The sequence below is a fragment of the Rhinopithecus bieti genome, unplaced genomic scaffold (assembly GCF_001698545.2).
Source record: "Rhinopithecus bieti isolate Rb0 unplaced genomic scaffold, ASM169854v2 scaffold_76888, whole genome shotgun sequence".
In the NCBI taxonomy this organism is placed as follows: Eukaryota; Metazoa; Chordata; class Mammalia; order Primates; family Cercopithecidae; genus Rhinopithecus; species Rhinopithecus bieti.
In genome coordinates this window covers 372,194-387,656 of record NW_016828917.1, presented here as the reverse complement: position 1 = coordinate 387,656, position 15,463 = coordinate 372,194, and the positions used below count along the sequence as shown (strand labels likewise).

At 36.0% G+C, this 15,463-nt stretch overlaps 1 protein-coding gene across 1 annotated transcript in view; it reads left to right on the top strand.

Moving 5' to 3' along the window:
- Nucleotides 1-14,417, top strand: part of LOC108523865 (5'-3' exoribonuclease 2-like) — a 22,115-nt gene extending 7,698 nt beyond the window's left edge. Inside the window, exons 2-4 of the mRNA XM_017864641.1 lie at nt 6,597-6,660; nt 11,460-11,598; nt 13,860-14,417. Coding sequence (XP_017720130.1) covers nt 6,597-6,660; nt 11,460-11,598; nt 13,860-13,925 — 269 coding nt within the window. The 3' untranslated portion in view covers nt 13,926-14,417. The remainder of the gene's footprint in view (nt 1-6,596; nt 6,661-11,459; nt 11,599-13,859) is intronic.
- Nucleotides 14,418-15,463: the final 1,046 nt, after the last annotated feature.

Sequence of the window (15,463 nt, the reverse complement as noted above, 5' to 3'; positions counted from 1 at the left end):
TGCACATGTACCCTAGAACTTAAAGTATAATAAAAAATAAAATAAAAAATATTTTTAATGACTGTAAGACTTCAAAATTAAGTGCTGATACTGATAATATACAGTCACTCTTCTTGATTAGCGTTGCTAGAAACTATTTTTTTTTTGAGAACCTATTTAATTTTATTGTTTTTTTTCCCCCATTGAACTAACTTTTGGCTTTCTTGACATATATATATATATATTTTTTTTTTTCCTTTTGCCTCCTCCATGTGCATTTGTTTTCTATTGATTTTACTTTTGTCTTCATTATTCTCTTCTACTTTTTGGGGGGATTAAATTGGTATTCTTTTCTAAGTTTTTGAGATGGAGAATTAGGTAATTTATTTTTGGTCTTTTCCAATATATGCACTTCAGTGTTACAGATTTCTCTCTTAATCACTTCAGACTTGTCCCACAAAGTTTTGTCTCACATATTTATTATCATTTAGTTCATGGTATTTTCCGATTTTTATTTTTCATTATGTACTCATGGATTATTTAGAAGTATATTGCTTAATTTTTTTTAATATCTAGGGCTTTTCTAATAATCTTTTTAAAATATATTTATTTCTTAACTGCAGGCTAAATTTCTAGAAATGGTATTGCTGGGTCAGAAGGTATGGTGAATTTCTAGACTTTTGATCAATATCACCACATTAACCTCTAAATAAGAGTATACCAATTTATACTTCCTACAATAGCATATGAGAATGTCTAATATCCCACTCCCACCAATACCAGGTGTTATTTTTTAAAAGTTCTTGGCCGGGTGCAGTGGCTCACAACTGTAATCCAAGCACAAGTTTAACCAGGCTTGGTGGTATGTGCCTGTAGTCTCAGCTACGCAGGAGGCTGTGGTGGGAGGATTGGTTGAGCCAGGGAGTTTGAGGCTGCAGTGAGCTATGATAGCGCCAGCCTGGGTAACAGCAAGACCCTGTCTCTTTAACATAAAGTTCTTGCTAATTTGATAAGGAATAATGTGTCTTTGTTTTAAGATAAGATTTTTCAATTGCTACTTTGGTCATATTTTACTGACCAGTTTTCTTTCGTAAGTTGGCTGTTCTTATCCCTTGCTGATTTAATTTGGGCACTAGTCTGTTTGTTTATGAGGTTTTAAAAACTTTAGCAGAAGAATGAACCAGATAACATTTCCATTCTAGAACCACAACTCTGTGGGTTAAGGAGAGATGAGGAGGGTCTGAACTACACTGTGGCAGAGTGGATCCAAAGTCCGGAAGGTGGGAGGAAGGGAAGGCTGAAAGTCTGGATAATTGAATATGAAGAGTGAGGAGGAGAGGGAGAAGGGAATGAAGAGTCCTATGTGTCCACTGTGGATGCCTGGGTGCTTCCTGAGGCTTTTCACAGACTTTGGAAACCCAAGACGGTGAAGGAATATGAAAGAATGTGATGAGTGATTTGTGAGGGTCGGCGTGCCTGAAAGACATTAGAGGCATCTGTGCTAGGTGGTCATAGGAGTCGGGTTCTTGCTCAAGAGAGAGAGGACGTAGTTGGGGAGAAATTTGGGGATTGTCTGCATATAAACTAGAAATGTAAAAGCTCAAAAAAGATTTGAATAGATGAATGGATTTTGATTGCTCTTGGTTATAAGAAAACCTTGGAAAGCTTGAGTTAAGAGTTTGGACTTCCTAGAAGGCAACCATGTCATTTCACAAATCATTCCCTGATACTTTTGTAAGAAATGTATTGGATAAATAATTAGCTTGATCTAGAATGGTCATTAAAGTATGATAAGCTCAGGCAAATGCTGCAGACAATAAAAAAAGGAAATCTGATGTTTTCCTAATATTCTTTACACATAATCCAACATATGATTTGTTGGTTTTTTTTTTTTTTTAGTCAAGAGTCTTGCTCTGCCACCCAGGCTGGAGTGCAGTGGCACAATCTCAGCTCGCTGCACCTCTGCCTTCCAGGTTCAAGCGATTCTCCTGCCTTAGCCTCCCAAGTAGCTGGGATTATAAGTATGCACCACCACGCTCAGCTAATTTTTGTATTTTTAGTAGAGTCAGCGTTTTGCCATGTTGTCCAGGCTGGTCTCAAACTCCTGGCCTCAAGTGATCCACCCGCTTCAGCCTCCCAAAATGTTGGGATTACAGGTGTGAGCCACCACGTCTGGCCTGTGGTTTTTATTTTCTTTTAGTTTACTGTCATTAAGACTTCTGACATATTTGTCTTGTGATCTCATTACTTCTAGATTCAATATTTATATAGAACCAGTCCTCACCTGTGTATCAATCTTTCATCCATTCTTCCATATCTAGCTATAAGAGGAAGAAAAACACAAAAGGGAGGAGATAGAGGGCAAGGAAAAGCATCTTTAGGATGATTTGGACTTGGATGGACGGGATTGTAAAGTGAATCTAAGCGCCACATCTCTCCATTGCTTCCTCTGACTATGAGGGCAGAGAGGTACCCTTTTGTCCCTAGGGAGGTAGGCTTGACCAGGAAGGGGACCTGGTTCATTTCGCCCAGGCTGTCACAGCTTCGAGAGCGCCTCTCCGCTCTTTCCGTCCCTCGACAGACCAGCTGAGCTCTTTGGAGTGATACTGGGTTTTGGTTTGCGCTTCAGGAACCTCTGATACTGATTTTTACCTGATCCCTTCTCTCTTTATATTTTAAGTGCCAGATTTTGAGGGGCAGTATTATCCTTTTAAAAAGAGCAGAGATTCCAGTGTTTTAGCCAAGGTGTTTTCTTATTTTCTCCCTATAAATCCTGTATTTGCCTAGATGTTTACAACTAAAATGTGTGTTATTTTTCTTTCCTGTCCTAATTGGATATGAGTACTAATGTCAGTTGTAAACTTTTAAGATGTTGAGAGTAGTTGTTAAACCCCCCCATCCAACCTTGTTGAAACCCTAAGTTTCTGAATCTCCTGATTAAGAAGCACAAAATCATGGGTGATTCTCCTCTGCTTCTTCTGAAATAAATTAATATGAAGTGCCATCTCAACCGACAGCATAAATGCATGTGAAACTTTGAGATTGCACAGTGTAGTAGAGAGTGGTTACCAGAACATAGCCCCTGGCCTCACTCTGACCCTTAATAGCTGTGTGACCTCTGACAGGTTTGGTCATTGCCCCAGTGTCCTCATTTCAAAACTAGTACAGAGGATAAGAATATTTATCTGACAAAATAACCAGACTAAATGAATTTAAGAAGCTAAGCACTTAAAATAGTACCTTGTATATAGTAAATACTGTGAAAGTATTAAGTGATAAAAGATCATCTTTTATAGAATTTTGAACTTTAAAATTTAGTCAAATAGCTCAGCTCGTTTTAGTAAGATTGAGTTCTAAGGCATTTATTCAGTCTAAAGTATTTTTAGTATAATCATTTTCGTGTAGTATGAAATTGCACTCAAGAAGGGCCATTTGGTCAAACTGACAACTCTCTGTCAAATGTCTGCTGTAGGTATTTCTTATTGTTGGTGTATGATTTGTCTTTGATGTGTCAGTTTTGACTGATGAGTAATTGTCAGAGTACTGATAACTTGTTGGAGTCGAGTGTAGCCCTGAGTACTCAGTCTGAATAAAGCATTTGGTTTTTGTAGCCCAGAGAACCTTAAATGTGACTTCTCTTCATTTTAGTCTGTAAACTTGTCAATTAGTCACATTGAAAAGTGATTTTTGCCTAGTGCAATCAGTAAACATGGAATCTTTTCTGTGATTGCCACGCTGATTAGGTAAATTGTCACTTGAGAAGCTATTGGCGAAGCTTGGTTTACATGGCCTTAAAGCTCTAGAAAAGGGATAAGTTTTTAAAGACCAAAGGAAAAAATTAACTGTCATTTTTCTACTCTTGCCTGTACCTTCTGAAGTGCAATTCACTATCTTAGAATTTTTTTTCTTCCTCTCAAATGGATCTTCTGTTAGAGCCATACAAATGAATAATAATAAGTTTGTTTTACCATCTACTTCATTACAGGTCAGCCAGGAAATATTTCTACTTTATGAATACTTCCAGGTTATATATGTTACTAAGAGCCATATAAAGAAATTTGGTTAAAAATAACCTTGAAATATTTCTTTGAGCCTTTTATTTTCTTTTGGATTGAAAACAAGGAGTGTTTTAAAATTGCATCAGAGTTTATTGAAAGTTTTGGAAAATTTGCTTAGGTTTTAACAAACAACTGTTAATATTCGTATGTGCTGAATTTATATGGAAAAATAATTGTCCTGGCGGTGAGAGATAGAAAATGGAAAATAGAGAGGCACCTGGCACACTAGAAGTGATATATTAGGAACATTTGCTGTTTTTTAAGACATTTCTAGGTGTATAGGTTAGACAATTATTTCCTCCTCCAAAAAAAGCATTTATATTAGTAAACTTTACATTCCAGTTCTACTTAGAAATACTGCTGTGCTTAATCTAAGAATAGCATGTTTGAGTCTAATGAATATATATTATGGGTGTTGATGGCTTCATCTGCATTAGCACAGTTTCTAGGAGAAAATATACAAGTTTTTTTCCCGTCTTTATTTTTCTTAAAACATTAGATTGTTTCTGAAGGTTTCTCTTAATGTAGCTGTATCTTTGTATTGTCTTCATTCGATTTTAATGTTATTAGGGAGCCACCGTGGAAGCTTTCATAAGTACCATGGAGAATGTGTATCCTGCGATTATACCATACATAAAGAGACACCAGGCAACCACAATATGGAATTAAGTCCTAATGGTAAAAAAGGGTGTGTTTCCAGGGTAACCAAGTGATTCCAGGGGATGTGAAGTACAGAGGTAGACAGGGGTCCGGATGAATATTTGCTGTACTACTTTTGACTTCTGTTACATTTGTAAATTTTGTATATATAAGGGCACTAAAATGAAATTCTTCTGGGAACATTTTAACTGATTCTCACTAAACTAATTTTGTATATGAGCTGAAAAAGTGCCTCAAACATTGATTTTACTTTCAGTAGATTACTTTCTCACAAATGGTAACTCATTGAAAGTCATATGTAACTGTATCTTAAGTTTTCGCATAGAAATAAACCATACAAATGATTGCCATTATTGTAAGAATTTTTTACTTTTACCTCTTCAGAAAATTGATTTTTTGATAGTGTATAGTCTGTAGTAATGACTCAGAACTTACTCTGGGCCTAGGGTGGGGAACTGTCTTCCTCTGTTTTCTGTGGAGTGTGTGGTAATCAGCATCCTCCACATTGTTACTCAGTTTGACTGCTAGTAGTTTGGTTTTTAAGAGATGAAAAAGGAACTTAATTCCAATTGACTAAAGATACTACCTTTTAATTCACAATGGGAATCTGCCTGGAAGTGACAGCTGGTAAAGGGCTTCCTGCACCTTTCTGAGAGGTATGTTTGGCACCCATGGGTATGGCTGCAGAAACTTTTCCAGCTGGCCATGGACTGAGGTGGGAGTGGCGGTGGCAGCTGCAGATTGCCCGCCTTCAGGTAGTTTGTCCACATAAATAAAACTTTCTTTAGTCTGGCCTTCTCAGCATGTCAAGATGGGAAGGAAGCCCAGAGCTGAGGCCGCCAGTTGTGAGCTAGAATCGTTGTGAGCTAGAATCATTGTGAGCAGCTAGATATTTTATTGATTCCATGTTCTTTGTCATGGGGCTTTTAAAGCGTGATTCTCCTTTTTTCTTTCTCTCTCTCTCTTAAGTAAAAAACCATATATATTTTTGGTTTCTAACCAGAGATAAGCTGTCAACTCTTCTATTCTTTAAGAAAGTAATTTTGAAAAGCATTTTTTAGTTTGTGTTTCTATTAAAATGTGAGCCTGAATACATTATGGTAAGCCTTGTTGTCCTTGGTCTCGGGAGTCTAGAGGAGGTTACTGTCCTCGCAGGGTGATCTCATTAGACAACTTCTGGAACCAGCAGTTTTAATTAGGTCACAGCAGACCCTGCTGAAGGTGAAGTGACTGCAAGCTGTGGTTCGTTGATATAGACAGGCCCAGATGTTTCTTTCATCCCATATCCGTCAGTTTACGTAGAAGAGTAGGAGCCATTTAATTGTTTCTTCTAGTTAGATGATGTTATCAGAAAAGATGGAGAAATGGGTGGTCTCTTCATTAACCTGTTTTCTTGGTTTGTGTTGGAGAGATTGTGTGTGCTTTGTTTAATGTTAATGATAGCAATTTGTGCCTTCAGAAGGAAAATTTCAGGATTTCTGTTGTAGATACTATTCATTCAGTTTGTATTCTATTTATGGAAAAGAACTAAACCTTTCCTTTTGCACAGCATTTAAAATATAAATGTAAAAACTGTGTAAAATATATGTATCTTTACTTACACACACACACACACACACACACACACACACACACACACACACACGATTATGTGAGTTTAGTGGCCAGGGATTACTAAACCTATTTTGTTATCAAAGGAAAAATAATAAAACAAAAAATTTGCTGACCCTGTTAGTTACTTATCTTTATACGTTTGTGGCGTGTGTTATTATGATACTAGTTTATTTAGTTTACAGTTTTTCTCAGATTCTTTTCAAGAACTTTTAATTATAAAATATTGGGTAGTTGAATATTGGTTACTTTAAAAAATCTTCTTAACCCTTTCTGTTTCTTTTTCAGATATGAGGCCCCAGGATTCCTGGCGAGGTCCTCCTCCCCTTTTCCAGCAGCAAAGGTTTGACAGGTAATATTAAAGTAGACATGACTTTTAAATACTTTCTGACACCAACATTTGGGGCTTACGGGTTTTATGGAAGCTAAAACCTCCGTGGTTTGAAATGCACTTTTCCCACCAAAACAGTTTCCCTTGTACCTATCCTTTAAAAGGAAAGTATATAGCTAATACTTTGAATTAAAAGACTCATGTTTAATATACTTTCTTACTTTTCTTGGTTCTTCGCCTTTATTTTATTGATGCTTTTGAGATGCCCTGAAAAATGCAACACAGCTTAAAACGGTATTAGGTTTTGGTCAGGCTAAACAAATTTCTTTTTAGAAGGGTTGTGCAGCTTAATGAGGCATAACTAATGGTGTTCCACTTTTATCATTTCTGTGCGGGCAATGCAGCGTTAGTACAGACCAACCATTGATTCTTGCTGCAAACCTCTTGAAGTCCTAATCAGCTTCTTTGGTACAACTTTTTCAGGGCTGACAAGCCTATTGTAGGGCAGTGTCACTGTAGGTCAGTAGTTATTAGTTGCCACTGAAAACAGTTTCTTTAACTACTTAAGACTGAACTGAATTAAAGGCAGAAGGGACTCAGAAGAGGATTATGGGATCTGCAGTCTAATAAGTACCATGGACTAGGAAGAATGTGACATGGTTTAATAACAAGGGATGTTTAACATGTATTCCTTCATTGATAAGTTGTGTGCTCCTAAGTCAGATGGACTCTGTACAACAAGATAACTAGGCACGTTATGAATAATTAACTTCTGTAGAATAATTTTTAAAGGCCAGCTTTAAAATGCATCATTTCACGATGGTTTTGCCAACATCAGTAAATGCAAAAACAAATTAAGCCACATCATAATAAGGCTTTCTTTTTTGCCTTCCCAGTTTTAATCTGTTCTATTATCTTCTCCTCTGCCATGTTAACAATCTCTAATCTGTTCACATCTGAAATGAATAAAGTGTTTCTATAAATGGGGTTCTAAATGCAGCTCCCCTTTTAAGAAAACTTTATAACTCTTTAGAGACTCCAAAACTTCATTTCACTGTTATCTTCAAGAGGATAAAAGGAATCATGTTATTCGATGTTTACTGACAGTATCAACTTAGTGCAAGTCTCATTAAATGTAGTATGACTAGCGATGTGTGTATTAATGTTTTGATTTTAGTATATTTTCTGAAAGCACACAGTATGTGCTGTTTCATTTTCCTCGGTACCACCAATTTTAAGCAGAAATTAAATGAGTAAGGGGTAAATTTTTCCTAAATTATATACTTGGTTTCCCTATCTTATTGCTCACTTTCCATACTGATAATAATGGCAAATGTTTGTCTGCTTACGAAGTGTTAACACTGTTAACATCCTTTAATAAGAATGATTTCATTTATTCCTCCCAGCAATGCATTGAAATAGATGCTATTATTTTATATTTTGCAAATGAAGAAAGTGAGGCACAGAGAAGTTCAGCAGCTTACCTGAGGTCACTCTTTTGTGCCATTCTTTACCAAGAAACTTTTCACTGGAACAAAACTTACCAGAATATTTACTCTGAGCTAAAGACATAGGGACTTCAAAGGAAGTAAAGGATCTGTTTCCACTTCTAAGGCCCCAACAGCTTTCCTCCCCTCTGTTGACATTAAAAGTTTTCCTAAGATCATCATCATTGTCCCTTCCCTTGGCCTGCTGTCCATCAGGTTTTGTTCTTATTCTACCCTAGCCAAGTGCTAGTATTATTCTGACTTTGTGAACCCAGCTGGTTAGTGACAAGTTTTGTGGGGATGTTTTTTGGTTTAGTTTTAGTCAAATACTTAAAATTATACCTGAAAGCAAAAGGTAAATGTGAGCATAATAGAGTTCTATCATAAAAGTCCTACAGATATTTAAGAAATACACCATTTTGTTCCAGAACCAGGTTTTACCAGTCCTTAGTTCAGTATGTTTCCATGGCACTATTCTGAGTGTTCGTTGAGAATCCTATTAAGAGACTTTTGAGTGTTTTTTTTTTATTACATTGCATTTCTTGAATAATTTCCTACTTTAAGATGGTATGTATAATCCATATATCCAGTAGATTTAAAAATACAACAGGAACATCCTCCCAACACAGACACAGCCTAGAGTCAATAGATACCCAGCGTTATCTTTGTCACTTGAGTTCTGCCACATTGTTTGGATTCTTCTTGTTGATGGAGGCCTCTTTTTCAGTCATTTGCAAGGCAGCCATTTAATTTTTTTCCTATGGGTGTTAAGCTCAATCATGAAAAATCCTTTAAAACTCCGATTTTACCATATGTATACATTTAAAATATCCAAATTCATAGTAGTTCACATCTCCAGTAACTTTCCAAAACAATTTGGAAACTTAAGAATATTGTCGTCATCTGTGATGCCAAATGGCTCAAATAAGTTGCCTTATTTATTAACTTTATTTATTTATTTATTTATTTATTTATTTATTGAGACAAGGTCTCACTCCATCACCCAGGCTAGAATGTAATGTCATGATCTTGGCTCACTGCAGCTTCTGCCATCCAGGTTCAAGTGATTCTTATGCCTCAGCCTCCCAAGTAGCTGGGACTACAGGTCCCTACACTACCATGCCTGGCTGATTTTTGTATTTTTATTAGAGACGGGGTTTCGCCATGTTGCCCAGGCTGGTGTCAAACTCCTGGGCTGAAGTGATCTGCCTGCCTCGGCCTCCTGGAGTGCTGGATGACAGGCTGAGCTACTGTGCCTGGCCTCATTGCTAATTTTTAGAAGTTAGGATATGTCAGTCTCTGTGCTTCCATCCCAGATTTTAAAACATAATTTCCTAGGCAAATTTTTAGTTTTGTAAGTATTTGCAAATTATATAATTAGTCTAGACATATAGATAAACTTGTTGAAAATAAAGGCCTTTCTGTCATAAAAGTCAGAAGAGGGTAGTACATGACATCCTTGCTTTGTTCTTCTGTTTAATTTTAATTATTGATTATTTTTTCCATAAAAATTATCTTTGTCAAAAAACATTATAAGTAATCAAACAAAAGAACTTGCGTTTTAAACTGTGGCTTTGTTCTTAATCTGTTTTTGGAACATAAAATAGTTTTGAATTGCATTTATAATGTATATTATTTATGCCAGCAGATCTTCCTAAAACTCAGTTGAATTTTATTATTGTAAGACTCAAAAGAAAAACTGATCACAGTTAAGATATGAATTGTATTTTTAGCCTATGGGTTTTGCATTAATTGGCCCAGTTTTGAGGAGACTTTGGTTACAGCACAAACCTTAGTTTAGCTCTTCACTTCTGCAGAGACTGAAAGAGACCATTCCTATCTCTGCACATGGAGCTGTTCTTGCTAAAATAGATGGAGGCATTCTTGCTAAAATATATTTGTGCTAGTAATTATCCTGAAAAATAATTAAAAGCCTTAGCCATATGATTTTCTTTCTGAGATAAAAACTTATTTTTAATTGTATTCTGAATTACTTATAACATATGGTTATTAGAGCTCTGGTTTCAGCTACCAACTGTACAGAAAAGCTTTAGTCTTTCTAGAGTTCTTTAGAGAGCAGTTCATCTCTTCGAGCCATCACACAAAAATAATTATCTCTGGTGTTGTTTTAATAAAAAGAAGGCAAGCTCCAAGTGAAGGGAGGAGAGTGGGGGTAGAGAGGATGGATTCAGGCTTGAATAGATGTGAGAAGAATGCTTTACCCAGTGAGCCCAGCACCGGGCTTTTCTCCCCTAAGACCTCAGAATTGAAATTCTTATGCTGCTATGGTTATAACTGATTACCAGCTAGTCAGCACTTCAGTGAATTTAAAGTTTTATTGATTTCCTCCTAACATGGTCAGTGGCCCCAGAGCTTTTAATGTTCAAATATACTGGCGCATTTGCCTCTGTTTATTCTTTATAGTGCCTTCCATAAAATGGAAGTTATGGAAAGTGCCTTAAGGGGAAAGTAAAGTCTTAAATGGTGATTGCCTTTAGAAGGTATATATCCTTGCTACATTGTTTATGTGACAGTTTTTAATTAAGTTATGATTTAGTACATTACACCTTTTGCTTTGCATCTACAAAGTTAAAATAGGCACTTGAAGACAATTAAAACATTTCTTTCGACTAGTAATCTGGGACAGCAAACTGGGTTATAATAGCCGTTGAATCTGTGTTCCCATGTAAACTGTACACCAAATGCCAGTCAGCCCATGCCAATTAGTGCTCATGTTGCTAGGTCACCGTGGTCAATTGAAAGCTGCATCAATAGAACTTGAAAAGGTTTCCTCCCAATCAGACCTTCTGACATATTGAACAGAATAATGGATGGGAAAAAACAGCCAAGTCTCCTACCCTGGATTCAAAATACTCAGCTGTAAGAATTCATTTGCAACCTGCAATTAAGTAGAGAGAATGGATCCAAGAATAAGTCTGGACATTTTTGAAAATAAAGCCTCATTCTCCTGTCGTGTACATGTTTACTGTTTGGATAGCATCTTAAATGTAGCCAACTTGGTGATCTTGGGTCTACATCTTTAAGTGACTAAAAAGGAAATTTCCCAATTGAAAATGAGCAAAATAATTTGTAAAAGTCAGAACTTCTCAGCTGAGTTTAAACATCCATTGTAATAAATGCTCATGCTTCATGAAACATGTTAGATTATACTGGATATAAGGGACACAAAGGCCATTCTGATACTCTGTATCCCATATGATAAATCCAGGTAAATTGGATTGTACTAAAATTTGGAGATGATACCTGCCAATTTTAGGCTTTGTGCTGTATAGTAGGCGTGGCTTCTGATATAAACCTGGTACTTTTCTACAGAGGCGTTGGGGCTGAACCCCTGCTCCCATGGAACCGGATGCTGCAAACCCAGAATGCAGCCTTCCAGCCAAACCAGTACCAGATGCTAGCTGGGCCTGGTGGGTATCCACCCAGACGAGATGATCGTGGAGGGAGACAGGTAAATGGGTTGTGGGATGAAAAGCATACTGCTCACTTTATATTTCAACAAGCCTCACAGGACTCCATATTTTCTTACCAACATTTCTGGAGAAGATACTGATAGAGTAGCTTGGCTGAACTTTGGTCTGTCATTAAAAATGTATATGGGTTGAGTACCTACCTGCCTCACTAAATAGGTTATATACCTTGAAGATGCCAAAGAATAATTTCTAACCCAAAAGCCCTTTAAATCGTAGCAGTCAGTGATAATTAGTCCAAATAGAGTCAGTCACCAAAACATTGTTTTTTCTTTAAGGGTATTGTTCTTTAGTAGAACCTAGATCCCTCGTAATGGGTGATTTTCTGGAAGTTGGAAAGTAAGTCTACTTTTTCAGCTGTTGTCTTTTAGAAGTCATTTTAAAATGTTATTTTAGAAGTCTCCTGTCTTGATTCATCTGATATCCCTCCTCATAAAAGAAATCTCTGCTTGATAATCTTCTACATATTTTTCTTCTCAATGTAAGCAGCTGTATCACTGAATGTCATAATTCCTAGACAAATTTAGTATATGTAAGCTTCATTTCCTTCTCTTTACAGCATCCAGTTTTAGCATTTAAGACAGAGGTCTATTTGACATAATTTCCTCCAGCAGTTTGACACCCTGGCCCGTATTTACATGCTGTTAATGGAATCCTTACAAGAGAACAAGATTGGAATGCTATGATTCAAAAAAGTGTAATGTTTATGGAGTTTGGCACCTGCAGTGATGTGAAGTGGTTTTTAAATTGCTTACCTGGTGTTGCCTCCAGGCCTTCTGCAGTGCTTCACATATTAATTAGTAAGACCTCTCTTCTCACAGCTAAGGAACATATTTTGTATACTTTTTTGATGTATTCTTACAAGTATCTCCACCTTACAAGAAGATAATCACCTTAACTGCAAATAGTTAATGTCTTCTGAGAGGATTTTTTTACAGTTTATTTAAATCAGTTTATAGAATTTTGCTTTGAATTCTTTCAAACCAGGACCTCTAAAAATAACATCAGTGAATTAAGGCTCTTTATGTTACTGTGGTTAGATGGCACTAGGCAGTTTCAGTGATGAGCATTTTTGAAGTGAGGACATATTTGTAACTGAAAGAAACTTGGAGAATGTGTAGTCTAGTCACTTCATTTTCCAAGTCAGGAACTGAAACCCTAAAACCCCACACAGTTGTGCAGGAGAGCTGGGGCTGGCTGCCTAGACTGCTGACCCCAGTGCATCCATTTTCCTCCCTCCTTTGGAGATCTTCCTTTTAAAGGAACTCTCTGCTGTTGTAGGAGGTAAAATTCTTATTTACTTAAAAGATATAAACTAATTGGTAAATTTATTATTCTTTTAGGACTTTTGAAAATAACATTTCTTCTTTCTCAGTCTCTTTTCCACGGAGATACTTTTGTTAAATCACAATTTTGAAGCACTATTGAATTGCAGAAGTCTGTTGTTAAAAACATAAAATCATTACTTCATTGTATGTTTAGTAAAGTTTTATATGACCAAACAAGGCCTTAGCCTACATTCTGGCCTTGAGTCTGCACATGTTCATATTTAAAGTACTGAAGTGCTGTCTGGGTGGCAAAATGAGGTGGGAGGGGGTTCCATTTCAAAACCCTAGAGGCCTAGAAAAGGACTTACAATGAAGAGGTGTCAGGTTTATCTTTTGTTATACAGAAATGTTATTTGCAAGCATTCTAGGATATGTTTGTTATAAAGGTCATTGCTAATGGATTGTGTAATAACCTTAATATATCATTTAATGTCCTACTTTTTGTTTCTAAATAAAAAAATCCCTAAAATCAATTTGGCCTTAACTGACTTAGCAAGCTCTTGCCTTGGTTAAAGCACAGTTACTTTCCTTGTGTAATAAGTCTAAATTGATGTGGGTATCTTACAACAAAGTGACTTGAATTACTACTGCTAGGACGGTGGGAAAATTGAGAACCACTGTCTGTACATGTTGTTTACACAAAACACTTAACTCTAGTGCATTTGTGTGCATTTGGTGATTGTTAAGGTTTTTTTTATTTTTCAGTAATAGCATTTGTGCTAGCCTCCAACTTTGCAACAACTTTGTGTTAAAGCTCTGGATCAAAGCACCTGTTTATGGGACCTTTCCATGTGCTGTACCTTTAACACATACTCAGTTTCCTTATGATGTATTTTTCCATAGAAGTGTAAAATTAACTGACTTGCAGGAGTATCGGTCCAGAAAATAAACTCTTTTCTTTTGTTTATTTTCAGGGATATCCCAGAGAAGGAAGGAAATACCCTTTGCCACCACCCTCAGGAAGATACAATTGGAATTAAGCTTTTGTAAAGCTTTCCCAAATCCTTTCATCATTCTACAGTTTTATGCTATTTGTGGAAAGATTTCTTTCTCAAGTAGTAGTTTTTAATAAAACTACAGTACTTTGTGTATTTCTTTTAACTGTGTATATTTCTACTGATCTGATCTCACTGTTTATGTTGCTTTCCAAAGATGTATGTTGCATAATACAGTGGATCTGAATTTATTATTGCTTATAAAACACAATTTAATGGAATAGGAGTACTGGTTTTCATTATGGTTAAAACGAAACCAGCTGTGGATTTCAAAACACAGTGTATTCTAGATCATCTAAGATCCATGCTGATTTTTATTGCACAAGAATTAGGTTTGAACTCTTGAGCTGGAACCCTCAGCAAATTAGAGTATATATATTGTTCAGTATTTCTTTGGAAACATTTCATTAATGTACTTGTCTTACAGAAATTTCTGGACTTTAGTAAAAAAAAAATAAAGTTAAACTTTTGAAACTCTGTTTTGTGTTCTTGTTATTTTGCAGTATTTCTACTTTGAAAATCTTGACCAAGCATGGTTTTTTAAAACTAACTTTTGCAGAAAACTATTTATTTCTATAATCAGATGTCCAAACCAAAGGACAAATAAGTCAATTTGAAGAAGCAGATTTTAAAAGATAGGGTCAGCAAGACATAACAAAAGCTTTAACTTTGTTGTTAATACAACAGTGACTAATCTGGCTAACTCAAAAATCTCTGTGAGATAAATAACATTTTTACAAATTTAATGTAGACTTGTGCTCCAGTTTTAAGGACTTGTTTTAAATCTTCAAGTTGACAATTAATGGCCAAATAGTCTATGCTCCTTAGCATATTTTTTGTATTTCATTAGATTGCAGTTTGTACTCATGTTTTTCCTTGCTACTAAGCACACTATAAATTGCTTAAATGTGTGTTTGGAGTTCACATACAGCACTTACATATGCATTTTCATTTGATTACCAAAACATATTTAGACACACATACAAAGACTATTGCTTTGTTTCAGTTTTTCCCTCCTAGCCCAAGATTATGAGGTAAAGTTTCTCTTTGACCTCCTGACTTAGGGCATTTTTGCTTTAATATTCAACTGAAGCATACTTGTTAAACTTAGTCCGTGGAGGAAAAAAAAAATCTCACCTCAACCTTGAATAGGAAGGTATTTTGTAGCTATTGAGTTCATTGCTAATGATGGGTGACCAGAGCAGGATCCTTTATTGTTGAGACAAAGAGTCTCTCCATCAGGAATTACCAATCCAACCCTTACATAATTGCCTTCGCTCAACATTCAAGGGATAATGTCTTCTATTAAATTTCTCTGTAAGTTTATCTCCCAAATATTAAAACTATAGATAGCCATCTCGGTAAAGCATTGCATATTCCAAAGGAGTAAAAGTTTTACTGTTCATAGTTCACAGTCAAAACCCACAATTCCACTCTTTATATTCTCAGGCCTTTAGTTTTGACTTAGTTTTATTTTAAGCTGTCCTGAGAATTCAGTTTTTGACTGAATGTTTAAAGCACTG